This window comes from Aptenodytes forsteri, unplaced genomic scaffold (genome assembly GCF_000699145.1).
Source record: "Aptenodytes forsteri isolate BGI_AS27 unplaced genomic scaffold, ASM69914v1 Scaffold707, whole genome shotgun sequence".
In the NCBI taxonomy this organism is placed as follows: Eukaryota; Metazoa; Chordata; class Aves; order Sphenisciformes; family Spheniscidae; genus Aptenodytes; species Aptenodytes forsteri.
In genome coordinates, this window is record NW_008795363.1 from 1,101,157 (window position 1) to 1,113,714 (window position 12,558).

General features: G+C 45.1%; 2 protein-coding genes across 2 annotated transcripts in view; both read left to right on the plus strand.

Annotated features, from left to right (window-relative positions):
* LOC103899679 (myosin-3-like) overlaps nucleotides 1-4,393 on the plus strand; it is a 24,605-nt gene extending 20,212 nt beyond the window's left edge. Inside the window, exons 30-37 of the mRNA XM_019472314.1 lie at nucleotides 1-153; nucleotides 374-557; nucleotides 795-960; nucleotides 1,615-1,739; nucleotides 1,973-2,281; nucleotides 2,367-2,570; nucleotides 2,700-2,825; nucleotides 4,160-4,393. The exon at nucleotides 1-153 is cut by the window's left edge and continues 17 nt beyond it. Coding sequence (XP_019327859.1) covers nucleotides 1-153; nucleotides 374-557; nucleotides 795-960; nucleotides 1,615-1,739; nucleotides 1,973-2,281; nucleotides 2,367-2,570; nucleotides 2,700-2,825; nucleotides 4,160-4,378 — 1,486 coding nt within the window. The 3' untranslated portion in view covers nucleotides 4,379-4,393. The remainder of the gene's footprint in view (nucleotides 154-373; nucleotides 558-794; nucleotides 961-1,614; nucleotides 1,740-1,972; nucleotides 2,282-2,366; nucleotides 2,571-2,699; nucleotides 2,826-4,159) is intronic.
* A 60-nt stretch (nucleotides 4,394-4,453) lies between these two features.
* Nucleotides 4,454-7,426, plus strand: LOC109279486 (myosin-7-like). Its single transcript, XM_019472315.1, has 4 exons — nucleotides 4,454-4,526; nucleotides 4,603-4,698; nucleotides 4,822-4,959; nucleotides 6,813-7,426. The coding sequence occupies exons 1-4, from the start codon at nucleotides 4,476-4,478 to the stop codon at nucleotides 6,834-6,836; spliced, it is 309 nt and encodes a 102-aa protein (XP_019327860.1). The 5' UTR covers nucleotides 4,454-4,475; the 3' UTR covers nucleotides 6,837-7,426.
* The last annotated feature ends 5,132 nt before the right edge of the window (nucleotides 7,427-12,558 follow it).

The window sequence follows — 12,558 nt, forward strand, 5'->3', positions numbered from 1 at the left end:
CTGTGACTTGCTCCGGGAACAATATGAGGAGGAGCAGGAAGCCAAGGGGGAGCTGCAGCGCGCCCTGTCCAAGGCCAACAGCGAAGTGGCCCAGTGGAGAACCAAATACGAGACGGACGCTATTCAGCGCACGGAGGAGCTGGAGGAGGCCAAGTACATGATAGATGGGATGCACTGTCCAGATGTTATGTACATTGTGCAGAACATAGACCTACTTTCAGTAGCCTGACCTAAATTATTTTCCTAAATTATTTTATTGGGGTTTGCATATACACTTAATTAAAAAATGAATTCCGATACTGTACTCATTAAATTATGTACATAATACACTTATTTTTTGAATCATATGCTTGTTTTATTTATATTCCTTAAGGAAGAAACTCTCTCAGCGTCTCCAGGAAGCGGGGCAGCAGGTGGTGACTGTGAATTCAAAGTGTGCCTCCTTGGAGAAGATGAAGTTGAAGTTGCAGAGGGAGGTGGAGGATCTGACAGTGGACATAGAGAGAGCAAACACATTGGCAGCTGCCCTTGACAGGAAACAGCAGAACCTTGATAAGGTGATAAGTGAGCACGGTATCTTTTAAGTCTAGCCTTCCTAGAAGGCCAAACTAATACTCCCTACTTAAGTCAATACTGAAATCAAGTTGAGTTTAACAGTTATAAGCTCCTCTAGAGCATGGCAATAGGAATTTGTCCTGTTTTCAGAGACTGCGGTATTTATCTAGTACAGAAAATAGCCACAAATAAAATAACATTTTCAGTACTAGCAGGGAATGAAACATGATGTCTTTCAGGTTGGGGCAGAATGGAAGGGAAGGTATGAAGAGAGCCAGCTGGAGCGGGAAGCTCTCTCTAAAGAGTCGCGCTCACTGAACACTGAGCTTTTCAAAGTGAAAAATGCCTATGAGGAAACCTTAGATCAGCTTGAAACAATCAAACGGGAAAACAAGACCCTCAAGCGTAAGTGTTTGTCTCTGGTTTCCCATTAGCCGTTCACAGTCCTACCACAACAAGGCATGCTCTACAAGCACGCTCATGTCTGCACGAGGTACACTGAGTTACAGGACTCTGTCAATACTATTCTCTCCATTTTATTGGAGAATATAAATGTCTCGCCAAAAGTTGTCAAGCAAGTTTGTAAAGTGACTAAGCTATTAAAGCAAATGTCCTGGCTCTCCATTATCTGCTGCAGAGATGTAAGATCAAGGGCATTTAGGTGCCACTCCCAGATAAAGGTGATGCCCTCAAGAGGCTGTATAGCTTGTGAAAGTGAATTCTACAGATACACTGTGAACCTATGATGACAAGACCTATAGTGTTACCCTGATGGCCTATCCAGAGACGTAAACACATGCAGGTATCTTCCAGGCTCTCTGTAAGGAGGGCTGTGAAACCACACCAATGCCCCCGTGTTTATGTCATCCTGCATGAGTTGGCTCTATCTGTTTTTATCTGTACATACATATACATACACATATACAACCATGTATACACGTACATATGTGTATGCATGTGTATATATGCAGGTATACAAAAGAGGTGTTGAACACAGTCACAAAGCATAGAGTTCAGCTTCTCTGGCTACCACAGGCTGATGTCATTCTTATCTCACAGAGGAAATAGCTGATCTGACTGAACAAATTACTGAAAATGGCAAAATGATCAGAGACCTTGAGAAAGCCAAAAAGCAAGCTGAAGTAGAAAAATCTGAGCTGCGGTTAGCTCTGGAAGAGGCAGAGGTGAGTTAGTTTAATTATTACTGGAACAAGTAGAGAGCAGCCTGAACAGCTTTCTGTGCTCTCTCCTGGGCAGTGGCTGTGTGCAAGGTTGATTGCCACAAACTAGCAGTGAAGTCACTGAGTGACATCAGAATGATTTTAGCAGTTTGTGTGAAGTCACTGAGTGACATCAGAATGATTCTGTGCTCTGAAATACTACTTTTGTGTTTGTTTTTCCCCTTTTCCTTTTAAAGGCAGCTCTTGAGCGTGAAGAGGTCAAAATCCTTGGTGTCAATCAAGAACTGACTCAGATTAAATCAGAAATCAACAGAAAGATTGCTGAGAAAGATGAGGAGATCAGCCAGTTAAAAAAGAACCATCAAAGGACTGTGGAGAAAATGCAGAGTGTTTTGGATGCTGAGATCAGGAACAGAAGTGAATCCTTAAGGCTGAAGAAGAAGATGGAGGGAGACCTGAATGAAATGGAGGTCCAGCTGAGCCATGCCAACCGCCAGGCTGCCGAGGCACAGAAACACCTGCACAGCTTCCAGGGAGTTCTCAAGGTCTTGGTTTACCTTTCTGGATGATTTATTTTTAAGCACAGTATCCGAGAAATTCATTAGAACAAAATTGGCTCTTCATATTTAGGACATGCAGCTGCACTTGGACGATGCTTTCAGGACACAGGAGGACCTGAAGGAGCAGGTGGCCATGGTGGAGCGCAGAGCAAGCCTGTTGCAGGCTGAAGTTGAGGAGCTACGGGCAGCCCTGGAACAGACGGAGCAGTCGAGGAAAGTGGCTGAGCAGGAGCTTCTGGATGCCACTGAACGTGTGCAGCTCCTCCATACTCAGGTAGTTTGCTAAGACAGAGATATTTTTGGGTCCAAAGACTCACAGAGGAAGAATGAATACTAATTCATGGGCTCTATGTGTAAGAGACCAAAGACAGACACTCGAAACCTCTCTTTTTCTCCTTCATAGAACACCAGCCTTTTTAATACAAAGAAGAAGCTTGAAACTGATATGGCACAAATCCAAACTGAGATGGAAGATATTACTAATGAAGCAAGAAATGCTGAAGAAAGAGCAAAGAAGGCAATCACAGATGTGAGGATGTTACTGTGTTTTTCTCTTTGAATTTTCAGGGCTCCCCAAAGGCATTGCTGCTGGGAGTTAATGTCAATACTCTTGTCACAAGCTGGACAAAGAACCAGTCTGTGAGCCTGGTTGAAGAGGCTATGTGTCAGAGGAGGATTAGAGCAATGGGGAACTTGTCCTGCTGACAGATGAGTTATTGGGGCTGTTGTCATCATAATGAACTAAACCCACATTTAGTCAGTCTAAAACAAATAACTTTCTCAAGTGCTGCATGAAAATGCAAACTACAAAAAAATCCTGCAGTATTGAAACCAGTGAAGTGTCTAATGTATTTAAATATTTATCTTTTCAAAATTCTATTTAAGAACGTTTCAAATGAGAATTGTGAATTTCCATTCAAAATTGGTGCTATATCCTCCTGTGCAAGGCCAGTGAAGCTCAGCCAGGCAATAGGGCTGGTGTATCATGGGACCCAACCTGCTAATGATTTTTGATGCATAGGACCAAAACAAAATCTTAACACTTAAAAACATTATTTGGAGTTAAAATAGAAGGAAGACTTCTTGACTTGCTCATGAAAATGAAAAAAAAATTAGATCATTTGTATTGTTTGATTAAAACAGAAATAGAGCATTACAATGAATTATACACACACAGATATTTTTATATATATGTAAAATTTCTAATGCCATTATTTTATTCTCACATTTTTCAATTTAGACTTCTTCAGGTATTTTGCTGCCAAAGCAATTTGTTGAATTTGACATTATTTGTAAGTAATGTCACTCAGTATTTCACCAAAATGCTTAATTTGTGTAGGAATCAAATGTTTGAGAGCAAAATATATTCTAGTTTTGTCTTAAATAACATAGATTGTTTTAAACTATTTTCTGTCTTGTAACACTAGCCATCCAGGCTATTGTGGCAATAATAGGGCATGCACTAAGGCACAGCACGCAGACTCCGTCACACTCCACGTGTGTTATGCAGAGAAGCCTTTCAGCTGTGCCATGCCCTGCCCCCAAGCGTTGCTGTGCCTCCTGCTCTGCCCCACGGCACCTGGGTGTCAATGAAGGTTGCAGTAATGGCCATACAGTGGGATAGAGCATTCACCCTTTCTGTCGTTCCAAGCTCTGCGTGTGCAGCAAGGCAGATATTTTCCCATCCTTTTTCCTACTATTTCCTATCATATTTCTGCCACTATCATGTCACAGAAAAAAATGAAGCAGGAAATGCGGTGGCAGGAATGGTCAGCAGGAACCAGGAATAAATCCTCAGATGGTGCACAGCATGCACTGTTCTTTCACATTCTTCCAGTTGTCTTGTGTCATCTCCCTTCCAAGGCAGCCATGATGGCAGAAGAGCTGAAGAAGGAGCAGGACACCAGCGCCCACCTGGAGAGGATGAAGAAGAACCTGGACCAGACAGTGAAGGACCTGCAGCACCGTCTGGGTGAGGCTGAGCAGTTGGCACTGAAGGGAGGCAAGAAGCAACTCTTGAAGATGGAGGCCAGGGTGGGTACCAGCACTGAACATGGGTGTCAACTCACCTTTCTTCTCTGAGTCCTGTGTTAGGGCTCAAGCCGATTGTTGATTGATTCACCAGATCCGAGAGTTAGAAGCTGAGCTGGAAGAAGAACATAAACAATCTGCAGAGGCTATGAAAAACATCCGCAAATATGAACGGCGTGTCAAAGAGCTTACTTTCCAGGTGGGTATAAATAGAAAGCAATTCTCCTGATGTTTTGTCTCCCAGGGACGTATAATTGCACATTCCCTTTCCACAGAATGAAGAACACAGGAAGAACATGATGAGGTTACAAGATCTGGTAGATAAACTGCAGATGAAAATCAAATCCTACAAAAGACAAGCTGAGGAAGCTGTGAGTCACTAAACTGAAGCAAATACTTATTTACCATTTTCTAGGACTGTCAGTTTAAAAGTTGGCTCTGTGCCCCAGCATGTTGCCAGATGGTTTTTAGTTCCTTTTGTTCTGCCATTTCAGGATGAACAAGCCAATACTAATCTCTCCAAATTCAGAAAAGCACAGCATAAGCTAGAAGAGGCTGAGGAAAGGGCAGATATTGCTGAGAGTCAAGTAAACAAGCTCAGGGCTAAAACCCGAGAAGCCCCTTCTACAAAGGTAAGCCTTTATTGCAGGAGGCAGGTGTGCAGTTTGTACTGTTTGCTCAAGCAAGTCAAGCAGTAAATTTGTGCCTTGCCGGTGGGTATAGCCGTCACTCAGAAAGGACAGTTCTGGAAGGAAGGGACTTTGAAGAAAGGCTGAGAGAGTTGGGGTTGTTCAGCCTGGAGAAGAGAAGGCTCCAAGGAGACCTTATTCTGGCCTTTCAATATATAAAGGAGGCTTATAAGAAAGACAGAGAAAGACTTTTTACCAGGGCCTGTAGTGACAGGACAAGGGGCGATGGTTTTAAACTGAAAGAGGGTAGGTTTAGGTGGGACACAAGGAAGAAATATTTTACGATGAGGGTGGTGAGACACTGGAACAGGTTGCCCAGAGAAGTTGTGGATGCCCCATCATTGGAAGCGATCAAGGTCAGGTTGGACGGGGCTTTGAGCAACCTGATCTAGTGAAAGATTTCCCTGTCCATGGCAGGGGTTTTGGACTAGGTGATCTTTGAAGGTCCCTTCCAGCCCATTCTGTGATACTATGATTCTATGACTCTGGCATTTCAGGCTCTGGTGCCAAGCATGAGCCTTCTGGCTAGTTTCATCACATTCGTTTCAGATTTGAGAAACTGCCTCATAAAGTGAAACTAATGAGAGCCAACCTAACTGAGCATTCCTAAAACAACTTCCTGAGAGCCTTAGGCAGAATTAACGTTCTGATTGAGAAATATGCAGCAGCACTGTGTCCTTAGCTGAGCTTCCTGGGCAGTTGTCTATCTCCAACCCAAGACTGTTTGGTACAAGATCTAGAGCCTATTTTTCCTAGTGTGATCTGAGCAGGTGTAACACCTTTTGACTGCACTAGTCTAGCTCAGTTTGTGGTTGGAGGTAAAATATCCTCAGTCCATGTTTTGGAAAAATTACTAGTGCCTAGAGCACATATCCAGGAAATGGGGAACCTTGGCTCCAGGTTACCTTCTTCTTACCCGCAGCATCCTCTTACTTGTACAGCATTTTAACTCTAGAAGAGACGCTATGGGGAACATGCTTTCTCCTGAAGGCTCTGGCCTGAGACTCAATAGACGTTGGTTCTGCCAGAGGCTGGTGTGCAACTTTCAGTGAGTCACTTAATGCCATGCTCCAGTAAAAGGCTTTGACTCCTCAGTGCTTGTCAGGGTATCTTGCCAAGACCCCAGGGGAAGCACTTGGAAGGCTGAGTCCAGGTTCCTGAGCAAAGTCTCTGGACATGAGATTACCTTATAGAGGGAATGCTGAATCTCTAACTGAATGCCCCCCTAGACAGGGGCAAGATTTCAGATATCTCCTATGGGGTATCCCCAGGTAAAGGCAGGTTGAACATGCTGACTATGGGCAACTGTGCAATATGCTACAGTTTTAGATCCTACTTTGAGGTGCCTGATACTGTGTAGTATATATGGAGCCTGGGCACCTGGCATGAGTTCTGGATTCTGCTCTGGGAGGCCTAAAAATTAAGCATTGTAATGCCTAAATCTTTTAATAGATCCAATGGATCAATACATCCTTTTACTCCCTTCCATGCTTTACATTCACTTTTAGAAATGCTGGGATACTCCTTGTCCCAGAGGATGGGGGTGCAGGTTGTTTAAGCACTGCAACAGTAAAGCAGCGCTTCAGAAAAACCGACAGATATGTTTCTCCATTTCAACCCATCAGTCCGACAGCATGACATTTGATGATGTGTGGTCTTAAGGGTTACAGACACCGCTACGTTGACCTGGGCTCCGCTTGTGCATCCTAGCTGGGTGGCGCGTTGAGACAGATGATTTTAGGGAACAAAAGACTCATCTTGACATGTGTGGACTAAACAAAGCCTCTCCTTTCCAGGTGGTGTTAGGAAGTGAAAAATGAGCTTCCTCTGGGATAACCAGAACTTAAACGAAGTATCTTTCCAGCTGTGGATTTGCGGTAGCTAGAGCTACACTGGTAGGAAGTATTCTTCCATTTGCTTATGGACACAAACATTTTCTGTCACTCTGCTGCTGTACCAGTGTCAATAAAGTAGATCTGCAACTTCAGATGCTCCAAATGTTGGTGTTCAGATGAGAGACATTTTCTTTCTAAGTTAAGCATAGTCAAAACTGTGGGTTCAAGTCTTACTGCTGCTATGATCATGTTTGAGCAATTTTGTCCTGGCCTTAAAATCTAGGTGTTTGACAGGCTTCCTCCGTACCTTCTGCTTGAAAGCAGATATCCTGACCTTGTTAAATGAAGCTGAGAAGAGACTACTGTATGAGCACGTCAAACATGCAATGTGAACAAAATTACAGCATTCATGCCTAGTTTCACTGCTGTATCTCTGCATGGGAGAACAAGACTGGTCTAGCCTGTGAGCCCACAGCCATCTGTGTGCATTACAAATCAAGAATTTCTAATCTTCTTGTAGTCAAACTGCATTTCAGAAAGTTTGCCCACTTCTGAGCTATCCAGTTTGCAGCTCTGAGCAGATGAGGACTTGAACTTAGGTGTCTCACATACTTGTTACATTGGAAGTAGTTATCAAATGGTCTGTAATGTTAGCAGCAAGATCCGAGTAGCTGCTTGAAACTTATCTCCCCAGTGGCACTGGGCACCATAATTCTGCTTGATGTTTCCCAGAGAGAAACGCGTGTTCAGCTACTTTGTGGTGTATGTGTGGTGTAGTTGAAACTGCAGGATCTCATGTAGTGAGAAAAACCAGATACTTCGGCACTGGTGAAGACTGCTGAGGAGACATACCAGGCAGCACAGTAAGGGCTAGAGAATGAATGGGATACCTTTGTGCAGACATCCCAGTGTTCTGAGAAGATGAATTAGTTTGTGCACAGCACTAGATGCTGAGTCAAATAGGATGCTGACGCTGTTGGGAAGTTCCAGCTGACTGCTTCATGTCTGTGTGCCTAGGAAAGGTATATCCAAATGGATCTCACCTTACCTCGCTCCAGGACACAGCCACACCAGCACTCAGGAAGCAGTCTGGCCTGCTTCTGCTGTCAGTAACAAAGATGGGAGAGGAGAAACCCAAGATGTTCTGTCACTCCTGTCTGAAAAAGTGATGGGCGTCACCTCTTTCTCAGTTTTCAACTACAAAGAGGTTAATAAAACCAGCAGATACCTGTCCCTCCCATGACACCTTTGAAGATTTCACCATGGCTCCCTATTAGACTCCCAGTTTTTTCCATTCCTCTTCATCCAGTGCACTCATGCTCCTTGTCGAAGAGTCAGGATGGCCCTACCATCATGGTCAATGTCTCTGCCTAACTCTTGCCAGTGCAACATTACCTATGCATGGGCTGCTCCTATTGCATGGCAGACCTGTTTCTTCCATTACCATAAAATAATCAGGAGCCTTAATCACTTGGCTGCCACCACACCAGGTCAACAGTTTACTCATTTGTAACACTGCACCATACCCCTTTGCACTGTGATCCTATGTGCCAGACACATTTGGCCCACCTGACCTGGGATTTGTACTTCAATGTGCAGAAAGGGAGGTAGAGCTGTGCTATAGATGGGACCCCCTGCTGAACACAACCTGGTCCAAACGAACAGTCCCCTGTTGCAGCCAATTAGTACATCACTTCCTTGCATCAGATAACCTGGAGACTCACATCCTTAGTTCAGGCTGCATGAACTATAAATGATTTCTCAGTTTGAGAGCAAAAACCTTGAGAGTTCAGTGCCAGAGGTACCATCTAGGAACCACTACAGAAACTAAGGTGGTGTGGCATGGCTCCCCAGGTTGGCAAAGACATTGTCATGCCTGCAGAGCACAGCAAAGCCAACTGACAGAGCAGTCCATCAATCCGTCATTGCTTGGATTCCAGGAGATCAAAGGCCTCTAACATTTCTCTTTTTTCCACATATTACAGAATGGTTGAGGTTGGAAGGGATCTCTGGAGGTCATTGGGTTCAAACCCCCTCCCACCCCCTTATCACTCCCCTCTGGCCCCCAGTGGAAACTCAATGCACACATGCTTTAAAAAGTGTCTGATTTTTCATTTGTTCTAGCAAAAGCTGATAGCAGTGTATTTTCTAGCACAGATGTTTCTCTCATCACTGACAGTTCTCCCTGCTGCCTGGGCCCTTCTGTTATTCACAAACACAAGCTCAGTTTGTTTGAGCTCTTTAGCCTGCTGTCTAGGATGGGGCTCACAGGACCCTGCCCATTGTTTCTTCCTTCACGTGGATGCCAATGAACTTGTACTCACTGGCTGGATTGACTGGTGCTGCAAGGTGGGCTCCCAAAGTGTGGGAGTAGGGCTCAGAATCGTTGGGACAGTGTCTGCAATGCTTCCATGTGTTTTCTAGGCTCTGACCTCACAGCTCTCTGGTGGGATGTGCAGTTTCTTGTAGCTTCACCCAGTAGTTTAGTAGTGCCACGAAGAGGAGTCTTTCAGGGGTTTCTTGCTAAATCTAGATCTGGTTATTGCTGCTGGAGTTGTTGTCAGTGTACCACACAGCATCCCTTTCTAGGTAGTTTAGTCCACTGGTGAATTTTTTTTTTTTCCAGTTGCAAGATTTAGAGCATCTGATATCGGGGTAGGAGGTCTCTCAGTTACTCACAGTTTTCCTGGCATCCTTTAACAGCTGGGGCATTACAGGATTGCAGATGCAATCATGAAAGTTGGGCGTCTCATTTTTATCTCCTGCATTCAGCCACATCTTCTTGTGTCCTTTCTCAAATCCACACTCCAGGACACTCTGATGAGTTGCCATGTTTCTGAGTTAGCAAGTCTATGCAAGCATCACACTTGCACAAGGGAATGAGGCTGTGAGTCCATCCATTCCCACCTTTTGTTACCGAATACAGAAGACTTGTACATGCATGTGGAGATATGGAGGGCCCTTACTGCCACATACTGGTATCCAAAAAAGGGAGTATACTGTCTTTCATATACGAAATGCAGTTTAAAATAGGGATTTTTGGAACAGTGAACACATTCAGCATTTTCAGCTTCTGAGTGGGTTTAATCTACAAGTCTAGTTTGGAAATGAGATCTCATTTTGATGGTCCAAACTATGAATCCACCCTCATACCCAGATGTTTCTCTGAACCCACTGGGACAATCATGTTTAGGCTTTGGTTCCTATTCTCAAACCTTCACAACCGTTCATCATGAATAAGTCAAATGCCAAGGTGCTGTAAAGCCTGTTGCACTTCCTTGCTTGTGTCCTCAAACCAGAGAGCTTGCAGACCAACTCTGCTGTCATCAGTCAAGTCATTCATTCTGTCCAAGACCTGGGAAGCAGATCATTTGCAAACACCAGTACAGGGACTCTGTTTTGCTCAGATAAGTAACTATTGCCCTCAGATTCCTGGTCTGAGATAAACAGAACTATTGCCAGGTGGAGCAGGGTTTGGGCTTACCGATTTCTCCTCTCACTTTGTTTTCCAGAGGTCTGTGAACTACTGCCCTAGTTAGAAACGGGTTTTCACATTTCCTTAGGAGTGTTTAATAATGATCGTTATGCAATGGCCCAAGCTTTCCTATCACTCTGCCCAAAAAATAACCTCATGAGATGCTGAGCTGATGAGCTGCAAGATCTTCAGCTTGTCTGAGAAGCCTGGAACTTTGATAAACCTTCTCAGTCAGTCTAGCCCTTAGTTTCCCCCAAAACTGTCCCCACACCATGATCCTTTCAAAAGGGGCCTCCATCCGCTGTTATCAGCCTGTGATTTTGGGGAATCAGAATTGAATGCTAGTTTTTCACACCAATTGGGACAGATCTGGATGTGTTGCTCTTTTGCTCTCCTAAGGGATGTCTTCTGTTTCAGCTCCTGCTGCCTGGAAGCAGTGCTTTTCCAGAAGATTGCCTGCATCTTGTTCTCAGCGGCTCACTGCACACTGCTGTGCTTCAGGATGCAATCCGAACTCCTGCTTTGCTCTTAGGACATGTCACTGAGCTTAGCCCACAGTGTCAAATGACTGGTTGCACGGTACGATAGTCTACATCATAGACCTGTAGAAAAACAGCTGTAATTTGCTTAGGAGTAGCTGTGCAAAACCAACAGGAAATTACTAACTGCTAGGAAAGTCTAGCAACCCTAATCAGGGGACTGTCATTAATCATTCCAGAGTATCCAGGCATCAGCTTGAATATGTCATGTAAGGCTCCCAGCCCTCTTTCCCACTTTTAGTACTGAGTTTGCTGATTGCTCTTGCCCCAGCTACACAGTCCCTGGTCTTCTGAGACTCCTTCCCACCTGCTCAAGCACAGTGGTCAGAGCACAGCAGCCCCGGCAGTCCCTGGGGAATGGGGCTCTGCAGGGATGCGGCTTTAGCAGGATAATCACTACCCTCACCCCACCAGCTCCTTTCTGCTGGCAGTGGAGACCTCTCCCATTTCAAAAAGGGGAATTTGCTTTCTTTTGGTTTAATGCTTTGGCTTTGACTCACGACGAGGTTGGCTGAATGGCCAGTGGGGGAGCCTGGCTTTCCCACCTGGCAGCCTTGAGTCCCCAGGTGGACCGTATCTGGAGACCATGGTGCCTGCATTGGCATAAAATGCCATGCATGTAGATCGGTCTGGCTAGTTTGGAGTTGAGGATCCTGAGAACACAACTACAGAACTGGGCTCAGGGCCTGCTGGTAGCAGTGCAGCTCTGTGGAAAGCCTGTGGTCCGCTTTGTGTGCTGCCAATTTCATGCAATAAGAATGAAACAAATTGAAAGAAATGCATGGCCATGGTCACAAAGCTTCACAGCTCAAGTTACTGAAAGGAAGCTTAGCCCATGCTGAGCCGTGACAGTTCAGGGCAGCACAAACAGGAGCACTCCGCTGCTGGAGAGCTTCAGAGCAGCACATGGCCCTGTCCGACATCCCCATCACACAGCCCGCCACACCAGTGAGAAGGTTTTAAGATCCTGGTTGAGTCGCAACCTGGCAAAGCTGCTCTGTAGGAACCTGAGCCTCAACACATGGCACCAAGATGGGGGGGGTAAAGCTTTTCTCTTTATCGCCAGACTGATCTTCAGGTGAGCAGCCGAGGAGGGGCTCTTCACACTGCCCACACACAGTTGTACTGTCTTGTGATAGACACAGGGGGATGCCCAACTAGCGTAGCGGTGCCTGGCAAAGCCAGACTGCTGGGGCTTGTAGGAGGAGTCAGTTTAACTTACTACGCTGCTGGAAAAATAACTTGCCCATGAATTAATGGTTGTACCTCTGGTCTGCCAGCTGAACCAACAGAGACTTCATCTGCAGGAGTGCTGGACATGCCTGGGAACGGCTCAGGAGGCTGGGACCATGCCAAGGGGCCTTCTCCCAAGAGCTAGCATCAGATCCATCCCCTAAGGGTGTGGGATTGCATTTAGTGGCAGCACTTTATAAGCTACCTAATACAAATTCAATTCCCTGACCACTTGTTCCTGTCTGCTAACACTGCTGCTGTGCATTGGTCCAGCTGAATTTGGAGTCCCGAGGGAGACTGACTTGACCAGTTGATCCAGCTGGAAAACTTTTCTGGGAGAGTGGGGGTTTTTTCCCCAGAGAGCTTAATGTGCAGATCTGGTTTTCACAAAGCAATGAAAATGAAAAAGAAATAAAAATAAATGAGACATAAAAATAAATTGGAATGAAAGAAATCCATA

What these genes read in the sequence shown, in the direction of transcription:
- LOC109279486 (XM_019472315.1), top strand. Translation starts at nt 4,476, where the DNA reads ATGAAAAACATCCGCAAATATGAACGGCGTGTCAAAGAGCTTACTTTC. An exon ending in AAAGACAAGCTGAGGAAGCT is followed by an intron (nt 4,699 to 4,821) that starts GTGAGTCACTAA and finishes CTGCCATTTCAG; the next exon opens with GATGAACAAGCCAATACTAA. An exon ending in GAGAAGCCCCTTCTACAAAG is followed by an intron (nt 4,960 to 6,812) that starts GTAAGCCTTTAT and finishes TCTCCTTTCCAG; the next exon opens with GTGGTGTTAGGAAGTGAAAA.